The sequence below is a fragment of the Schistocerca serialis genome, chromosome 1 (genome assembly GCF_023864345.2).
Source record: "Schistocerca serialis cubense isolate TAMUIC-IGC-003099 chromosome 1, iqSchSeri2.2, whole genome shotgun sequence".
In the NCBI taxonomy this organism is placed as follows: Eukaryota; Metazoa; Arthropoda; class Insecta; order Orthoptera; family Acrididae; genus Schistocerca; species Schistocerca serialis.
In genome coordinates, this window is record NC_064638.1 from 479,580,384 (window position 1) to 479,601,464 (window position 21,081).

The 21,081-nt window shown below is 38.8% G+C and overlaps 1 protein-coding gene across 2 annotated transcripts in view; it reads right to left on the reverse strand.

The window, feature by feature from the left end:
* Positions 1 to 21,081, reverse strand: part of LOC126473618 (uncharacterized) — a 46,303-nt gene that overhangs the window by 14,886 nt on the left and 10,336 nt on the right. For both annotated transcript variants that reach the window (XM_050100801.1, XM_050100792.1), the window contains exon 3: positions 8,524 to 8,746. In XM_050100801.1, the coding sequence (XP_049956758.1) occupies positions 8,524 to 8,746 (223 nt within the window). The remainder of the gene's footprint in view (positions 1 to 8,523; positions 8,747 to 21,081) is intronic.

Below are 21,081 nucleotides of genomic sequence, written 5' to 3' on the forward strand. Positions count from 1 at the left end.
CAGACTGCAGCAGGTGGTGGCGGGAGGATGTATCGGACAATCATCCCTGTATGCTCCCACAAGTAGCACTTTACCATCCCCACCCCTACCTTGCTATCTCTCCCCCCCCCCCCCCCCATCCCTGCCCAAGCCTCTTCCAAACTCCCATCACCCATACTGTTTCTTCACGTGCTGTTGCATGCAGTTTAGCCTCAGCAGCCAAAGGCAGTGATCATGTGCCTGTCTGCGACTCACCATTGCCACTATACAGTGAGTAGCAATCTATTTTTTTCATAATACTGTTCTCAATTATTTGTTGGACGTATTCCAATCTCTGTCTCCTTCTGAGGTTTTTACCCTCCACAGCTCCCTCTAGTGCCATGGAAGTTATTCCCTGATGTCGTAACATGTGTTCTGCCATTCTGTTCCCTCTTCTTGTCAATGTTTTCGCTGATTCTATGGAGAACTCCTCATTTGTTATGTTATCAGTCCACCTACTTTTCAACATTATCTGTAGCATGGCATCTCAAAAGCTTCGAATTTCTTCTATCCTAGTTTTCCCACAGCCCAGGATTACCACCAAACAATGCTGTGCTCATATGTACATTATCAGGAATTTCTTCTTCAAAGTAAGGTCTATGTTTGATACTAGCAGACTTTTCTTAGCCATGAATGACCCCTTTGTCTGTGCTAGTCTGTTTTTTATGTCCTCCTTGTTTCATAAGTCAATATCAATTCATATTATGTGCTCATTAGACTGTTCATTCCATCCAACAGGTCCTGTGATTTTTTTTCACTTTTACTGAGGATGGCAATGTCAGCAGTGAATCTTGTCATTTGATACCTTTCCATCCTGAATTTCGACCTCACTCTTGAACCTTTCTTTAATTTCTGTCATTACTTCTTCAACTAAAAGATTGAATAGTAGGGGCAAAACACTGCATCCGTCTTACACCCTTCTCAATCCAAACACTTCATTCTTGGTCTTCCAATATTATTGTTCCCGCTTGATTCTTGTACATACTGTGTATCACCCATCATTCCCTTAAGCTTACACCTACTTTTTTTTTTTTTGATAATTTCGGAGATCTCGCAACATTTTACATTACTGAATGCTTTTTCGAGGTCAACAAATCCCATGAAGTGTGTCTCGATTTTTCTGCAGCCTTGTTTCCTATTCTCAAGCACAATGTAAGAACTGCCTTTCTGGTGTCTTTACTTTTCCTAAAGACAAACTGGTCCTTATCTGATTGGTTTTTAACTTTCTTTTCCATTCTTCTTTACACTATTCTTGTCAGCAACTTGGATGCATGTGCTGTTAAGCTGAATGTGCAATCTGCCCTTTCTATCTTCGGAATTGTTTGGATGATATTTTTCCGAAAGTTTGCTGCTATGTCGCCACTCTCAGATTCTACATGGCAACATAAATAGATGTTTGGATGCCATTTCAACCAATGATTTTAGAAATTCTGATGAAATACCTATTCTTTGTAATTTATTTGATCTCAAGTTTTCCTGGACTCTTAAATTTTGACTAATACTGGAGCGCCTATGTCTTCTATATCAACTTCAATTTCTTCTTCTATCATGTCATCAAATACGCCCTCCCACTCATAGAGGCCTTCAGTGTACTCTTTCCATCCATCCATCCTCTTTTTTTCTTTTTTTTTTTCTTTGTGATCAGTCTTCTGACTGGATTGATATGACCTGCCAGGAATTCCTCTCCTGTGCTAACCTCTTTATCTCAGAATAGCACTTGCAACCTACATCCTCAATTATTTGCTGGATGTATTCCAATCTCTGTCTTCCTCTACCTTTTTTTGCCCTCTACAGCTCCCTCTAATACCATGGAAGTTATTCCCTCATATCTTGACAGATGTCTTATCACCATTTCCCTTCTCCTTATCAGTGTGTTCCACATATCCCTTTCCTCTCTTACTCCGCACAGAACCTCCTCATTCCTTACCTTATCAGTCCATCTACTTTTCAACATTCGTCTGTAGCACCACATCTCAAATGCTTCGATTCTCTCCTGTTCCAGTTTTCCTAAAGTCCATGTTCAAGTTTCTTCCTCAAATTAAGGTCGATATTTGATATTAGTAGACTTCTCTTGGCCATTGCTGGTCTGCTTTTGATGTCCCCCTTCCTTCATCAGTCATTGGTTATTTTACTGCCTAGTTAGCAAAATTCCTTGACCTCATCTACTTTGTTACCATCAATCCTGATATTAAGTTTCTCATTCCTACTACATCTCATTACCTTCGCCTTTCTTCGATTTACTCTAAATCCATACTCTGTACCCATTAGACTGTTCATTCCGTTCAGCAAATCATGTAATTCTTCTTCACTTTCACTCAGGATAGCAATGTCATCAGCAAATAGTATCACTGATATCCTTTCACCCTGAATTTTAATTCCACTCCTGAACCTTTCATTTATTTCCATAACTGCGTCCTCAATGTACAGATTGAACAGTAGGAGCGAAAAGCAACATCCTAGTCTTACACCCTTTTTAATACAAATACTTTGTTGGTCACCCACTCTTATTATTCCCTCTTGGCTGTTGTGCATATTGTATATGACTCATCTCTCCCTATAGCTTACCGCTACTTTTCTCAGAATTTCGAACATCTTGCACCATTTTACATTGTAGAACGCTTTTTCCAGGTCAACAAATCCTATGAACGTGTCTTGATTTTTCTTTAGTCTTGCTTCCATTATTAACCACAACGTCAGAATTGCCTCTCTTGTACCTTTACCTTTCCTAAAGCCAAACTGATCATCTAGTGCATCCTCAATTTTCTTTTCCATTCTTCTGCATATTATTCCTGAAAGCAACTTGGATGCATGAGCTGTTAAGCTGATTGTGCAATAATTCTCGCACTTGTCAGCTCTTGCCGTCTTCAGAATTGTGTGGATGATGCTTTTCCGAAAGTCAGATGGTATGTCGACACAGCACTGTGACAGTCATTTTGTTGCCACTTCCCCCAATGATTTTAGAAATTCTGATGGAATGTTATCATCTTTTCTGCCTTTCTTGACCTTAAGTCCTCCAAAGCTGTTTTAAATTCTGATTCTAATTCTGAATCCCCTATCTCTTCTAAATAGACTCCTGTTTCTACTTCCGTCACCTCAGACAAATCTTCCCCCTCATAGAGGCTTTCAGTGTATTCTTTCCACCAGTCTGCTCTCTCCTACATATTTAAGTGGAATTCCTGCTACACTCCTATTGTTGTCACCCTTGCTTTTAATGTCACTCAAGGTTGTTTTGACTTTCTTGTATGGACAATCATTTCTTTTTTGATGTCTTCACATTTTCCTGCAGCACATTTTGTTTTGGCTTCCTTGCACTTCCTATCTATTTCATTCCTCAGTGTCTTGTATTTCTCTCTTCCTGAGTTTCCTGGAACATTTTTGTAGTTCCTCCTTTTTTCAATCAATGGAAGTATTTCTTGTGTAATCTGGTTTCTTCGCAGTTACCTTCTTTGTAAATATGTTTTCCTTTCCAACTTCCTTGATGGTCCTTTTTAGAAATGTCCATACCTATTCAACTGTACTGCCTACTGAGCTATATATCTCGTCATTCCTTAGTACTTCTGAATCCTCCTCCTCTGCGTATTGATTCTTCCTGACTAATATCTTAAACTTCAGCCTACTCTTCATCACTACTATTTTGTGATCTGAGTGCTATATCTGCTCCTGGGTATGCCTTACAATCCAGTATCAAATTTTGGAATCTCTGTCTGACTATGATGTAATCTAACTGAAATCTTCCCGTGTCACCCGACCTTTTCCAAGTATACCTCCTCTTCTTGTGATTCTTGAACAGAGTATTCGCTATTACTAGCTCAATTAGTCTTTCTCCTCTCTCATTCCTTGTCTCAATTCTATATCCTCCTGTAATCTTTTCTTCAACTCCTTCCCCTACAATTGCATTCCAGTCCCCCACGACTATTAGATTTTCATCCCCCTTTACATACTGTATTACCCTTTCAATATCCTCATACACTCTCTCTTCATCTTCAGCTTGTGACATTGCCATCTATACCTGAACTATCATTGTCGGTGTTGGTTTGCTGTCGATTCTGCCACTGAACTGTTCACAGTAACACTCTCTCTGCCCTATCTTCCTATTCATAACGAATCCTACTCTCGTCATACCATTTTTTGCTGCTGTTGATATTACCCTATACTCATCTGACCAGAAATCCTTGTCTTCTTTCCACTTCACTTCACTGATCCCTACTATATCTAGACTCCGCCTTTGCATTTCCCTTTTCAGATTTTCTAGTTTCCCTGCCACGTTCAAGCTTCTGACATCCCACGCCCCAACTTGTAGAGCATCATCGTTTCATTGATTATTCAATCTTTTTCTCATGATAACCTACCCCTTGGCAGTCCCCTTCCAGAGATCCGAATGAGGGACTATTTGGGAATCTTTTGCCAATGGAGAGATCATCATGACATTCTTCAATTACAGGTTGTATGTCCTGTGGATACACATTACGTGTTTCTAATGCAGTGGTTTCCATTGCTTTCTGCGTCCTCATGCCATTGATCTTTGCTGATTCTTCTGCCTTTATGGGCAGTTTCCCACCCCTAGGACCAGAGAGTACCCTGTCCACTCCTTCACCTTTTTTGACAAGGCCGTTGGCAGAATGAGGGTGACTTCTTATGCCGGAAGTCTTCGGCCGCCAATGCTGATTATTAATCAAAATTTAAGCAGCGGCTGGATTCGAACCCGGGAACGAAGACATTTTGATTATAATTCAAAGATGCTACCCCTAGGCCAAGAGTGCGATATCACTGGGTTTAACAGTGGAATTTCCATTGCACTCTTTACGTCACCACCCTTGCTTTTAATTTCACCTAAGGCTGTTTCAACTTTTCAATATGCTGAGTCAGTACTCACTGTGCACTGTATTAAAGTTTTTTTGCAACAGTTGGTAATAACGGCTTGAAAGGTTCTGTAGGTTGCCCAAGTACACAATACACTTGCTCTTTAGCTAGCTAGCAGAGCACATATGCCAAGAGAAGGGGAACAGGATTTTACATCATCATAGGGATGCTGAGTCCCTGAGCTCCCTACCACACAAATATGCAAAGTATGGTGTTGGAAATCCAGCTGAGGAAGACAGGAGGATCTTGGTCACCCTATTGTTAGTGCTATGTCCTGTCTTCAGATGTTGGAAAGCAACAACCAATTTTCCTGTTCAACCTATTCTAATGTGACACTTGAGTCAGCATATCTGTCTTTAATACAGTGACGTCTTCAGAAGGGTGCTACAGATGCAACACAATGGAAGAAATCCACCCTCTTCATATCAAACCAGTTTCCTAGCTGTCCACCTCAATAGCTGAGTGTTCAGCATGGTAGAATGGCATCCAAGGGGGCCCAGGTTTGATTCACAGCTGCGTTGGGGATTTTCTTCGCTGAAGGACTGGGTGTTATGTTGTTTTCATCATCATATCATCCCCATCATCATGCAAGTCGCCGAAGTGGCGTCAACTAAAAAGACTTGCACCTCTCGATGAGGGGTCCTAGCCACACAATATTTCATTTTCAGTTCCCTAGCAATGTGGTTACACGTACCTAACAGTACAAGCACTTGTTTCTCTGAGATACATAAAATGGGTTCTGCTTTGTCCAATTGTTAGCAATATTGGAGCTCTGACACACTATCTAATGATTCATTTAGCTTCTGTTTTGAGCCCTACTTTAAGGGAAATGTGAATACCAAATTTGCAAATCAGATGACTGTATAGATCAACCTAAGAATTTCAGCCTCAAATCAACAGGTGTGAGACTTAGTAGTACTGTAGTCTTTCTGTCGAGATGGCTGCCACAATTGAATGCTGTGCTTTGCAACTCATACGAATAAGTTATTCACACATGTGCTCACTTTGACCAATTTTTTACACAGGGACCAATATTGTGAACAAACAGAAGGTGTTGCAATGAATCAATGTCTTCCACAGTAACTAATGTTTATACACTCCTGGAAATTGAAATAAGAACACCGTGAATTCATTGTCCCAGGAAGGGGAAACTTTATTGACACATTCCTGGGGTCAGATACATCACATGATCACACTGACAGAACCACAGGCACATAGACACAGGCAACAGAGCATGCACAATGTCGGCACTAGTACAGTGTATATCCACCTTTCGCAGCAATGCAGGCTGCTATTCTCCCATGGAGACGATTGTAGAGATGCTGGATGTAGTCCTGTGGAACGGCTTGCCATGCCATTTCCACTCAGTTGGACCAGCGTTCGTGCTGGACGTGCAGACCACGTGAGACGACGCTTCATCCAGTCCCAAACATGCTCAATGAGGGACAGATCCGGAGATCTTGCTGGCCAGGGTAGTTGACTTACACCTTCTAGAGCACGTTGGGTGGCACGGGATACATGCGGACGTGCATTGTCCTGTTGGAACAGGAAGTTCCCTTGCCGGTCTAGGAATGGTAGAACGATGGGTTCGATGACGGTTTGGATGTACCGTGCACTATTCAGTGTCCCCTCCACGATCACCAGTGGTGTACGGCCAGTGTAGGAGATCGCTCCCCACACCATGATGCCGGGTGTTGGCCCTGTGCGCCTCGGTCGTACGCAGTCCTGATTGTGGCGCTCACCTGCACGGCGCCAAACACGCATACGACCATCATTGGCACCAAGGCAGAAGCGACTCTCATCGCTGAAGACGACACGTCTCCATTCGTCCCTCCATTCACGCCTGTCGCGACACCACTGGAGGCGGGCTGCACGATGTTGGGGCGTGAGCGGAAGACGGCCTAAAGGTGTGCGGGACCGTAGCCCAGCTTCATGGAGACGGTTGCGAATGGTCCTCGCCGATACCCCAGGAGCAACAGTGTCCCTAATTTGCTGGGAAGTGGCGGTGCGGTCCCCTACGAAACTGCATAGGATCCTACGGTCTTGGCGTGCATCTGTGCGTCGCTGCGGTCCGGTCCCAGGTCGACGGGCACGTGCACCTTCCGCCGACCACTGGCGACAACATCGATGTACTGTGGAGACATCACGCCCCACGTGTTGAGCAATTCGGCGGTACGTCCACCCGGCCTCCCGCATGCCCACTATACGCCCTCGCTCAAAGTCCATCAACCGCACATACTGTTCACGTCCACGCTGTCGCGGCATGCTACCAGTGTTAAAGACTGCGATGGAGCTCCGTATGCCACGGCAAACTGGCTGACACTGACGACGGCGGCGGTGCACAAATGCTGCGCAGCTAGCGCCATTCGACGGCCAACACCGCGGTTCCTGGTGTGTCCGCTGTGCCGTGCGTGTGATCATTGCTTGTACAGCCCTCTCGCAGTGTCCGGAGCAAGTATGGTGGGTCTGACACACCGGTGTCAATGTGTTCTTTTTTCCATTTCCAGGAGTGTACTAATGTCATTGAGGATAAATCATTTCTATCAGACATTCTAAAGTGAAATTTGTATTTTGGAGGTATGTAGATAATATGAATTTTTCTCATTCTATCCTTTGTTTCACTATGGAAGTGGAAAAAAATGGAGAACTTACTCTTGTAACACAATGGTTCATATAACAGATAATGGGTACTTGAGGTACAATGTGCTTCACAACCAACACATACTGACCAGTACTTATGAGATACTAGCCGTCTCAACACAGCAATGTATTACATACACTCATTCATAAAGGATATATCACATCCTGAGAGCTTATCAACAGATCATAGCCATCTCCCTCTGTACTTGTTCAGAATGGGTATTCTAAACGGAAGATCCACCACGTGTTTCTACCAATATGCATTAAACATAGTGAGTGATCAAGATGTAAATGTATCTGATATACTGGGATATCATTACAGAATGAGTCAAAATATGTGTCAAAAATGATTTAATGAACAGAGACATGATCCAGCAGGAGCCATGGAAGTCAAATCCACTGCAATGATTTAATAGCCCCCCCCCCCCCCGCCCCCTTTCACACACACTTCTGACACCCCCACATTTCTAGCAAGCTAGCATGTATAGTGTTTCACCACCACAGCTACCCACATTCTCACTTGAACATGACGAGCAGTTTCCGTGTTGAAATATTGTACAGTTTCTCTGATAGTGTCCGACACAATTCATGAGAACTTTTCAAGCAGTTACTATGTACAAATGTTCTCAAACCAGCAATAATAATAATAATGTCCAAATCAGGCACTATTTAAAGCACAATTTCACAATGTATCATAAAATACCCAAGCAGTGTTAGTAGAAAGTTACTGTAAATAATAGTGTACATTTATTTTCAACCTTATCACATAACAAGGATTAAAATAATAAATTACCCTCACCACTTAGACAACTGGATTTTGCAAATCTCCAAAACAATAAAAATTTAAAAGTTAACTGTTCAACAACACGGATTTCTCATTCAAGGAACATTTCACTTAAAAACAATTAGCAGCTACATAACCAGCATCAAAATCTTTAGCCTGTGACACAAGGTTTTTAGTAATAAAGTAAGCAAAAAAAGGAGAAAGAAAGGTGAAAAACTTACGAACAGAACGTGTGAATGCCAGTGAAAATGTAAGTTCCTCAGAGTTTGAAGACAGAGGCTCATTAGCCACATATACTTCAACTGATATTTCACCATCAGAATCCACAAAAGCTATTGGTACGGTATCTGAATATGATTGTACTGCATTTCCATAAAGACGCTTTATTGCATTGACAGTCCCACAAATTTTCTCAGTCTTCATTCTTTTATCATCACCTGTGAGCTATAGGAAAACATAAAACTTAATACATAATTAAACTGCAATTATGAAACTAAACTGTTTCCCTCACCAGCTATTGTTATGCTATGCTACTGTTATGTTAGGAACAATTTCTATGCCTGTACATAACAACGTACTATAAAATGGAAATGCACTCAAGACTCCGTGACATAATAACCTCAGATATCTAATTTCACTCAACAAGCACAACATTTCTGAAAATAACAACTCTCTCTTCAAATTTTTCAGATCATGCCAAATGAGATTCCATAGCTGTAAACTCAATTTTTCACATTACAATTACATACTGTGTTTTTACAGTCTTCTTATTAACATTCTTCACAATAAATCTTAGGATCCCAAGTTCGAACAAAAATAATAGGTTATGGCAGCTGAAGAACAATGACATGATGGACAAGCACCTTTACTTATGAAATTTTGCACCAACTGAATAGAAATCAGTTTTTAAGAACTGAGAGAATAACTGATCACACTTGGATTAAAATATTTTTGCATCCTCTGGTTGTTTGTGAAAGTGGGGTTCTTAATGGGCTACTTTCTAAATTAAATACAAAGAACAAACTGTGTACCCAAAATCAGATTACGGAAGTGTTATTGCCATAGTTTTATAAAGAATGTTAAATATTCTGAATTTTATTCACAAAGTGTGAATTCAAAGTGACTTCACCTGTATTATTTATTGGGGACACATGAAAGTTTGTGTCAGACCAGCACAGATTTTCACGTGTCATCAATAAATAGTAAAGCTTAAGTCACTTTGAAATCTTAATTTCCAAATAAAATTTCATAATATTTAATGAGCAGCTGTGGATCGTCATCAGTGTCTGTTCCTTCAGACACGCTCGTATCACTGAAGGAACATTGCATAATAACAATTGTAAACACAGACATCGTAAAATAAAATAATAAAATTACAATCAATGTTTTTAAGGCAAGTTAGTGGAAAAATTTTATAGTTTGACGGACTTCTGATACTATGGATGACAAACACTGGTCACTTTCTACTTCACTACTGTACCCGACAATGCTTTGCAACTGCTAAATATGTGTGGGAATTGAATGTTAAGTCCTGACGCCCCCCCCCCCCTCCCCTCCTCCTCCTCTTCCTATTTCTGTCCACTTGGTCCTCTCTCTGTCCATCTTTTCCTTCCCCTCTCTATGTCCATTGCCTGCCCTCCTCCCCCGGTTCAACTCCTCTTTCCGCCTCTCACTGGCCTTGAGCATTGTGTATTGCTATGACCAACAAAAACTTGATTGGGAATGGAAGTCGCTTAAAATAAATGAGTAAATCATTTGGGATCATTAGCATACATGGTGTATGAGATCTCTCTTGCTGCTGCAAACAGGTAGTATTAGAAAGTTTTGCATAATACAGATTCTGTTATAGTATTTTAACCATAGGGTGATAAGCAATAAGACAAGTTTAATGCTTTCTGTTAAAAATGGCTATGATGAAGAAAATGAAACAGTACACCGCTGTGTATACAAATTTTGCTTGACATTATATGTAAGGAAATGAATACATATGGGAGCAAGACTTTTGTTTAATGGTTTAAATGCCCTGGTATCATAGTTAAAACTGAATGCGAGAAAGAAAATGAAATTGCACTGTTCACAGCGCAGCATTTTCTTTCTTGCAGTCAGTTTTAACATAAAACCTGTATATTGTTGTTTAATAAATATTTATCAAACATAGGTTATATTTTTTTAGTACCATTTAAAAATTTGAAGTAAATCAGTCAAGAATTTTTTGTGATTTTTGCTAATGTTTCCACTTTGTATATTATATATACAATATATAATAAAATATACAACCTGCATATACAATTATATATATTAAAAATATATAGCATAAGTCCATCCAAAGGCATGTAAAAATTGGAAGTAAATTAGTTAAGTACTTTCCGAGATTTTTGGTAACAATGTTAAACGATGACGACTTGTCTTCATATACTAGTATAGATGATGATCTACCCTCAAATACTTTTTCTCATTCAGAATGTGTTTTTTCTCATTTTGGAACAAACTTGGGTAGGTGGTTGAATACAACTCTCATTGAGTGGATCGCACACTGAACTGTAATACTTGCTATTAATGAGGAGTATGAAAACACTATTATCATTGTGTAGTCCACACATAAATATACTATCAATGAGGCACACTGAAAATTTTTTTTGAGTAATTACAATATATCTTAAACATAGTAATGTGGCTTCATGGAAATGTGAGAAAAAAAAGATGCCACCGGTCCAATTTTAGAATTTAACCCTTTAACGGGGTCAATGGAAGCGTCCGATTCCAGCCGTCAGCTTTGACCCATGACGTAAGGCTGTTGTGGTGTGTGACGTCTCGACGGCGCGGAATTTAGTTTGTGAGAGTGGCGTGTTTGTAGGTGTCGTTTTGATGTGATCGGTGATGCTGTCTGGTGGTGTGTTTATGTGTTGTATGTTAGGTGATGTTTTTGGTTTAGCTTGCGTGTGTGGCGTGTTTATAGGTGGCATATTATTGCAGTCAGTGGTTCTCTCTGGTGGTGTCTTTATGGGTAGCGTGTTAGGTGGCGTATGGGGTTCATTTGCGTGATAGCATTGCACGTGCATGGTACTGATAGTGACTATGCTTTCATCGGAATATTTTTCAGCGAGTTAACGATTTTGGTTGTGTTATGTTGACATTATTGTAGTTGTTTTCTGTTCATCATGTGTGAATTTTGGAAAATTGCTTTGTTTATGTCTTTAGTAGGTATGGATATGACTGACAAGGTCAACAGTTTTTGGTTGTTGGCAATGTGGGGGACAGTGCATTGTCTCTTATAAAATTTCTTCAACTGTTCAGATTTTTGGATGAAGTCGTGAAGTGTTCAGTGTGTCGTGAAGAAATGAGGCTTACTAAAGTTCTGGCATCTCGGACCAGGGACGGCTATATGTGGAGATGTCATAAGGATAACAGGTCAAGGGAAGTGTTTGATTCCATTTTTTTAGCATTCAGTGAAAGTTATGAGATTTATAGTGTGGTATGGAAGGATGATATTGTTTTTAGTTATTTTGGGAAGGTTGTGGTTGTTTTATCGTTTGGTTTAGTGGCGTGTGTTTATTTTTAGTTTGTCCCCACCCAAAAACTCCCAATTTCCCCGGCTTGTCCCATTGGTTTCATTATATTTTTGGAGGAATATGTGTTTGATGGTTTTTCGAACTATTTTTGTGTTTGTTGTCGCAATATGAGAGTTGTTGTGAATGGTCATTTCTGCCATATTGGTGGCGTCAAAGCAGACAGGTGGAATCGGACGTTTCCGTTAACCCCTTTAATGCATAATGGAGCTGATCAGCTACAGACTTTATTTCTTCAATGTATCCTATACTTAGCAACATTTTGTAACAAACTCATTATGTTGTTCAGTGTATACACTCCACTGCAGCTGCTAAGCTGCTAGTGGTTCTTCATAGCGATTTTAAATGGCAGGACGAACTGAAACAGTTCGACAATCAGCTGTGTGGATGTATTGCGGCGCGTGTGTTTTGGCTGACAGTAGAGACTTTTTTTTGTGTTTGTGCACTTCTTTGTGGGTTTGAAAATCACTTTTTTTATTCTGAAAACTTAAGTAGTATGGTGTAGACAGTTAATTCAAGTGTCTTTATGATAGATTTGAAATTAGGTCTGTTTTTGTGTGTGTAGCAATTTAAAACAATAATGCTTTGTTAATTCAATTTTAAAAAATCTTCAATATTTTTTTCGTAATGTAGGCACTATAAACTAAACGTGGTAATTTTTACAGCTTGAAATAAAAAATCATGCGTTTAAGGGTTAACACACAATACCTAACTGAAGGGAACTATCCTAAGTACAATAAAAGGACTAATCATCACAAAATAGCCTCTCTTCCGACATGAGGAATGCACCAGAAAAAGAATTACTAGATGATAGCTTTATGTTTATACACACAATTGTCTTTGTTGTGGGCTCACATTCTCATACAATTTTGTAAATGACTTCATACTTTCCAGTGTTGTACATTTGCTACAATATCAACTAGAGAAATTTTGACCTTCAGGTCATTCTGAAATGGTTCCAGGTGCAGAAACCAAAGTAACAGCCAGCAGTAACAAAAAGAATAGAAATACATGAACATCTATGGCTCATGACACAAGTCAGTAATGAATATAGCAATGTCGCCAGTCTTGAGCCCTTAGAATAACTCAGTTGAAGCAGAAAGATGGTTACTGGATGGGAGGTGCAATAGTCTAAGCAATGTCTCCTTTGCTAGAGTGGATGAATCCCACTTCTCTTTACAGTATTAGTGAAGCACACTGCATCGCAACATCAAACTCTCCTCATTGTCTCCTCTACATCTGAAGATTTATTGGCACAATGTATGAAGTTGTGTGCGCTCCATCTGGCACGTTTATCCAGATCAAGAAGTGGCAACTACAGTGTAGATCTTGACCTTTTTCCACAGAATTGTGTGTGTGTGTGTGTGTGTGTGTGTGTGTGTGTGTGTGTGTGTGTGTGTGTACGGACTGGACAACACAGTGAAAGAAAGAGCTGGAGAATGCCCTCATAGCTATTCTAAAGATGGCAATCTGTAACACATTCAGAACGCACAAAGCCCAAAATAACGGACAGGATTCAGAGATGCAGAATGCATCAAGGTTTGCTTTAACAGGCAGAAGCAGCAACTACACACTGCTTCACTATGGTACTTAATTCTGGATTACTTTTACGCGAGGGGAAAAACAGTTACTTTTTTAACTGCTGATGACCTTCTACAGTCTTTTGCATTGGAATATAAAACTCAATTCTGAACCTTAGAGTGATGAATAGTCTGCATGGAATTTTTTATTTCTAGTACTGAAGCTGTAAATGATACAGTTCACTCTAAATTTCTAAATTCACTCTCGTTATTCACCATAAATTTAATTATGGAGTTGGTCTATATATGTATTGTGTAAATATCCATCTGCCTGAAGATGCCTGCAAGGTGTTCAGCTATCAGCTATACACAATATTCTTACAGCACACTTCAGTAGAATAAATACTTCTTTGACCTTCACTGCACTGTCCCAGAAGATTATGCCGGAAGTTAGAATCTGACGTGATGCAATGTATGCTAGTGGTCCCATCAACTGGTTAAGACAATAAAAGAAGTTAGCGTGTGCAAAGCATGTAGAACTGACTTCGTTGATAACTTAGCCATGTGCTAGTGCCATCTCTGTTTACTATTATCCAATCTAGATTGATGGTTGAGATGCCGTTAGAGGGGGCTTCTAGGTTTTTTCAGACTGACCTAAATGTTAACTCAAGCACAGTTCCATGTTGGCATGATCTGTACTTTCAACTTAATCAAATTTGCCACATATACACCAAGTGTAGCTTGACCACAATGGGTCAAATTACTTTTTTTTTCTTCATTTTTACTTCTCAATGTAAACTGGGATAAGTCAGTGCTTGTAGATGCATTGCTTAATTTCTCTCTGCCTAGCAGTAGGCACAAACATATAACTTGTGATGTATGCTACACTTGAATATAAATTTTGCTGATGGCAGGTGTGTGTGGTAGGAATGGGTGACAAATGGACACATGTGATGTTCGCCCTACATCAATTACTGCAGATATCTCGCAAGTATGAATGATCCTGTCAGTTTCAGCTGAAAGAGATTATGTTTAGAAATATTTTTTCTGAAAGATTTTGCTATTACTTTAACTTCTACATAACCTATTTTCCTCAAAAAATGACAGCCAGTTATAAACAAAATGGTTGCTCATAAAGGTCACTCAAAAATGCATGTGAGAACACATCTGCACATGTAGAGGTGCCTAAAATTTCCATAAACTGCATGTCTCTTTTGTAGCTAAAAGCAGGTGTTTCTATTGCAAGTTTGTGAAAGGTCATCTTGGCCATATAAAAAAATGTAAGAAATTTTCATCATTTCTCTGTATGTCATTTTTAAAACCAAAGCTGAATTTACTAAGCGTATAAAATTCTAACATTACAATCTGAGTTCCATAAAAAAAGCTGCAGCTTTCATTTAAGATGAAACTGATACTTATACATACTATAATATCTTGTATGTAACAGCACTTATTTCTCTCTAATTAACATTCTTTTTACACAGTGAACAAGTGTTTTCCACACATACAGTTCCCATTCCACTTATGCTCATACGATTTTTCAAGAGCCTGGAGTGATAAAGGCTACTGTCTTACTCTTAAAATAATTTGGAGCTACAGTCGAAATGTTGTCTACTGTCCCTGAAGTCTGTGAACTATGTATCCCATTACTAACCGAATTGTCTATTGTCAACACATCTTTTAAATAAAAATGTGTTTGTTCCCACTTAACTGGGGACTAATGCCAGAAATGAATGATTACATCTGATTATCAGCACTGAAGGAAGTAAACTTTTATCAGTTATGCATGCTGAACACTGACTGTGATGAATTAAGATTACCATAAATAACTGCAACCAGTCATCTTTAACTTAGCAAAAACCGAAGTACAGAATTTACACAACTGTAATTTATAAACATTTCCACTGAATTCGAAAGTGAACTATCAAACCTAAACAGTTGCTACGATCCTCTGAGATGGAGCACTATGATCTGATAATTAAGATAGCAGAAGTTTGTGGTCAACTGAACCTACCAACACCAGATGTTGGCTGCATCCCGTAACATGATGATGTGATGTGCGGTACCATATGCACACAACAGGAAGAAAACACAACAGAGTATTTCATCTCTGTTTGTTTTAAGAAGTGATTTGCAGTGACACAATGATCTGCAGTGTAGCCCAGAGAGTAAGTCTGGTTGGAAGCTGACACTTTGGTTGCAAGTTGATAAAGCCAAAGAATCTACATATGAAATCTTACATGTGGTGATACGCGGATCTGTAACACAGCTTGAGGTTTAGGTTAGGTTGTGAGGTGACATTTGGTTCTGAGTTGGAGAAGCTATATCAAACACTTCACTAATTTGAAGTCTGATGTACTTCACTAATTTGAAGTCTGATGTACTTCACTAATTTGAAGTCTGATGTGACTGCAAGAAAAATGACCAAAACATTTCATATGACTGTGGCTCCTACCCAGAAATGTTGTTGAAGGAATAACTAAATATATTTTTCTTCTAATCTTGGGGCCAGCATGCAAATACTGGTTAGATGTGCACTACACATCAGAGGCACCTTCTCAGGTAGCTGACTGTGGGTGGGATGCACAAAAGCGTTTTTTAGATTAGGCGACTCTCCTTCCAATCCAGATAACGATAACTGTAGGACACCCAGAGCAACAGTGAAAGATCGAAAGAAATGCCTCGCACATGTGAGAGTATTAAAATCCTCATGGTAAACTGCTGAAGCATTTGCAACAAAGTGCCAGAGTTTGACTCATGAAAATCAGTTAAGCTCACATAATAGTCAGTACATAAAGCTGGTTGAAACCTGAAATTGATAGCAGTGTGATTTTTGGGGAAAATTTAAGTGTTTGTTGAAAGAATAGGAAAATGGAGGTGATGTATTTATCGCAGAAGGCAAGGAACTCAAATTCACCGAGACAAGTTGAAGCTGCATGTGAGATCATTTGGGCAAGACTCATTATCAGGGGTGGGCATAAAATGATAATTGCATCCTTCTATTGCCCATCAGACTCATCTCTCCATGTAACCAAAGACCTTACTGAAAACCTCAGTTCACTTGTACACAAGTTCCCCAATCATACTGCTATCATCGGTGGAGACTTTAATTGTCCAACAATTAATTGGAAAAATTACAGTTTTGTTAGTGGAGGGTGTGATAAAACATCCTGTGAAACTTTACTAAATGCCTTCTCTGAAAACTACCTAGAATAGATGGCAAGGCACTTCATTCATCATGGAAATATATTAGATCTAATGGCAACAAACAGAACTGGCCTTTTTGAGAATGTCCACAACAAAACTGGTATCAGTGACCATAAGGCAGTTGTAACAACTATGAATACTAAAGTAGAAAGACCAACTAAGACAAGTAGAAAGATTTATAAGCTCAGCAAACTAGACAAAATATCAGTAATGCCCTACCCTAATGGGGAACTTGAAACTTTCAGCACAGGTCAGAAGCATGTAGAGGAACTTTGGCTCAAGTTTAAAAGAATAGTTGACCACGCATTGGGTAGATATGTACCCAGCAGAACAGTTCATCATGGGAGGGAACCTTCACGGTATACAGCCACTGTATAGAAATTTCTAAAGAAACAGAAGCTAACACATAACAGGTGTAAAACAAAGCATAGTGCTGCAAACAGAGAGAGGCTGAATGAATTTGGCTGTCAAGAGAGCAATGCATGATGCCATCAATGACTACCGTAGCAGAATACTGTCAAGCAATTTTTCGCATAACCCAAAGAAATTCCAGTGATATGTAAAGGCTGTTAGTGGCACCAAAGTGCCTGAGGATAGCAAAGCAAAAGCTAAAATGCTTAACTCCATTTTCAAATTTTCCCTTACAAAGGAAAACCCAGGAGAATTGCCTCAATTTAATCCTCGTACCACTGACAAGATGAATGAAATAAGTATTAGTGAGAGTAGTGTTGAGAAACAGCCGAGACTGTTAAAACTGAACAAAGCTCCAGGCCACGGTGGAATCCCTGTCAGTTCTATACTGAATTTGCAGCTAAGTTAGCCCCTCTTCTAACTATAATCTATGATAGATCCCTTGAAACAATAAAACCATGTCTAGTTCTTGGAAAAAGGCACAGGTCACACCTGTCTACAAGAAGGGGTAGTAGCAGTGATCCACAAAACAACCATCCAATGTCCTTGACATCAATTTGTTGTAGAATCTTAGAACGTATTTTGAGCTCAAACATAATGAGGTACCTTGAACAGGATGACCTCCTCAATGCCAACAAGCGCAGATTTCAAAAACATTGATCATGTGAAACCCAAATCGCACTTTTGTCACATGACATACTGAAAGTTTTGGACCATGGCAACCAGGTAGATGCAGTGTTTTTTAATTTCTGGAAAGCATTTGACTCAATACCACAACTACGCTTCTTGTCAAAAGTATGGTCATATGGGGTATCAAGTGAAATTTGTGAGTGGATTGAGGACTTTTTGCTAGGGAGGACAAAGCATGTTATACGAGTCATCATCAGATGCAGAAGTAACTTCGGTTTTGGCCCAGGGAAATGTGTTGGGACCTATGCTATTCATGTTGTATATTGATGACCTTGCAGACAATGCATTTATCTATACCTGAAAGAAGCTGCATAAATATTCAGTCAGATCTTGATAAGATTTCAACACGTTGCAGAGACTGGCAACTTACTCCGAATGTTCAGAAATGTAAAATTTTGCACTTATCAAAAAAAAAAAAAAGGTATGCTTTGACTATAATATCAATGAGTCACTTTTGAAATTGGCCAACTTATAGAATACCTGCATGAAATATTTTGTAGAGATGTGAAAGGGTTATTCATGTCAAAACACGCAACAATTCAAGGATTTGTAACTCTCTATCTCAGATTTTCACAAAACTTTACACATTATAGCATAGGAACTACTGCAACATCTTTTTGGGATCAGACTACAACTTTATTTTACATCGAATTTTAAATGTAGTGATATTCTGGTAAATGGGCTCTGCAAGAATGTCAATGCAAAATGGTAGTTATCTACATAAATGCAGGTGTTTATGAAGCTTTTGATTTGGAATTTTTTTGGAAGTTAAATAAGGCATATAGTTAAGAGATATCCACTTATTGAAGTAGTAAAATTGCAGAGAAAATTTTTGAAAGTATTCATGTATATCAATTTTAGATTTCAGAAAAATTGCAACGTTGTGGAAAAATGCTCATATCACATTTCTTCAACTTTCTGGGAACCTGATTTTGGTCTTAAATAATCACCTAGATTGTAAGTTTTCTAATAAATATTTTAATGAGTCTTCTGCTAATTGACACACACATCTGAAATCAAAATACTTTTTGCTGTGATGGAAAAGGGTCATTTTAAAGTAAGTCCATCCACTCACTGTCTCAGATGCAATGGTATCAAAGTAGCACATCTGAGTATAACTCATTCTAGGCAGGCAAGTTACCTTTCTTTAAGAGTGAAAATTTATTTTCTTTCATTTGCCTAATTCAGTGATTTTTTTAAGACTATAATATATATGATTTGTGTATTCAGCCGATCACCCTCTACAATGATAAAAAAGTGTTCTTAAGACAGCACTAACATGTTTGAAACCTTTATAGGCATGAAAGTAATGCAACAATTGCTGAAATTCATTGTTGAGAATAACTGGCATGCAACAAGTAGTCTATTTGGCCTCAGTTGTTCTTTGCCTTTCTGTGAGACATCTCACATCTGTTTGTGGTGTGCCTCTATCATTCCAGTTGTAAAAAGTATGTTTTAATGGAATTAGCACTCAGTTAATTGCAATGGAAAATGTGAATTCATGCACTGTAGGAAAATTACTGAAAACACTATGTCATTTGACAACCTATACCTTAGTAAAAACTCTACAAAAAAAAAAAAAAAAAGCGGAAGAGCTGAGTGAAGAACCACGAGATTTGATATTGCTTTCCAAAAGATCGAGAAAGTGCTACTATGTGTGAACATCACGGATACTATTACTTAAAAGTTATGAAAGTCATCAATGAAATTATTGTGATGCTTCCAAAAAACGCAAACAGTTAAAAAATCAGGTCAGTTTGTTTGTTGTCATCTAAAACATTAAGTGCTAAGAGAATCTATGTAAAAGTGGGCCAAAAGCTGTGCACAATTTGTCCGTAAGATTTGTGAACTGACATCAGTGATAGAAATGAAAGTGATGCAGATGACCAAGATGTGACATTTCACAAATCAGTACTAGAAAGTCAAAGTAGTGAGGATGCAAATAAAATTTTACATGATTTGGGGTGATCTCCCTTAAAACTTCACTCCATTCCAAATCACAACAAGGTCTCATATGGCAAACAAAAACTAGAAAAAGTGAAGCATGTTTTGGAAAGAAAAGTGAGCCAGACATTAGATTGCAATTACGAAGGTTCTGACCATAGAGAAGAAAAATTTGATGATAAAATTATTAAGAAAACCCAAGATTTTGATGCCATGATATTGTTAAGAGAGGAGAGAAAAAGTGGCTAGTGTAAGAGTACCTGAAAAAATTCAAACTTTAACTTTAGCTCCACCTTCTTGGTCAAAAGAAAACATACTGTCAAAATTCAATGTTAGTGAGTATGTGGTTCAACAAGCAAGGAAACTGGAAACAGAAATGGATATTTTATCAATTCCTAAACAAAACAGGAGCAAAGTTATTGCCGATGAAATGGTAAAGATTGTCACTGATTTCTACCAAAATGACGAATATACTCAAATGTTACCAGGTGCAAAAGACAAAGTTAGCATTCAGAAGAATGTGTATATGCAAAAAAAGACTCATCCTTTGCAACTCAAGAGAACTGTACTATTGTTTTAAATGGGAGAATCCAAACATTAACACTGGTCTTTCTAAATTTTATTCACTAAGACCAAAGTGGTGTATTTCAGCTGGTGCTGCCCGCACTCACTCAGAGTGTGTGTGTGTGTGTGTGTGTGTGTGTGTGTGTGTGTGTGTGTGTTAGCCATAAAAATGTAAGACTGCTTCTGGACGTGGAACACATTGAAGAAACATACAAAGAACTTATTAAATTTCTTGTACGTGATTCTGAAAACTGTGCATGCTTAATCACTGTGGCAATTGTCCCATAGATGACAATCTGTCAGAATTATTAACACAGAAATTAGCTTACAAAGATGCTGATGATGAAATTGAATTCAGCCAGTGGATAAACACAGATCATCGGGCAGAACTGCTAAAGCAGTCTGCAACTGTTGATGAATACACCGACTTGTTGGTAACAAAATCACAGGCACTTAAACCATGCTTATTTATATCTAAGTGTCAGTCAAAATCACTGAAAAAATTGAAAGGAAATCTAACCCCAGAAAAAGGAACTCTGTTAATGGACTGTGCTGCAAACTACAGTTTTGAAATTCAGAATGAAATTCAGAGTTACCTCTGGACAAGAAGCAGATGTACAATCCATCCTGTGTGTATTTATGTGGTAAATGAAGAAAGTAAATTGGTAATACTGAACCACTGCTTTATAAGTGATGATATGGAACATGATGTAGGATTTGTAAATGCTGTCCGGAAAGAGATGGTTAAGTGGCTGGCAGAGCATTACCCACAAGTGAAGAAGTACTTTATTTCACTAATGGATGTGCTGCTCAATATAAGAATAGAAAAAGCTTTAAAAATTTATGTGAGGCACAAAAACAATTTTTCTACTGATGC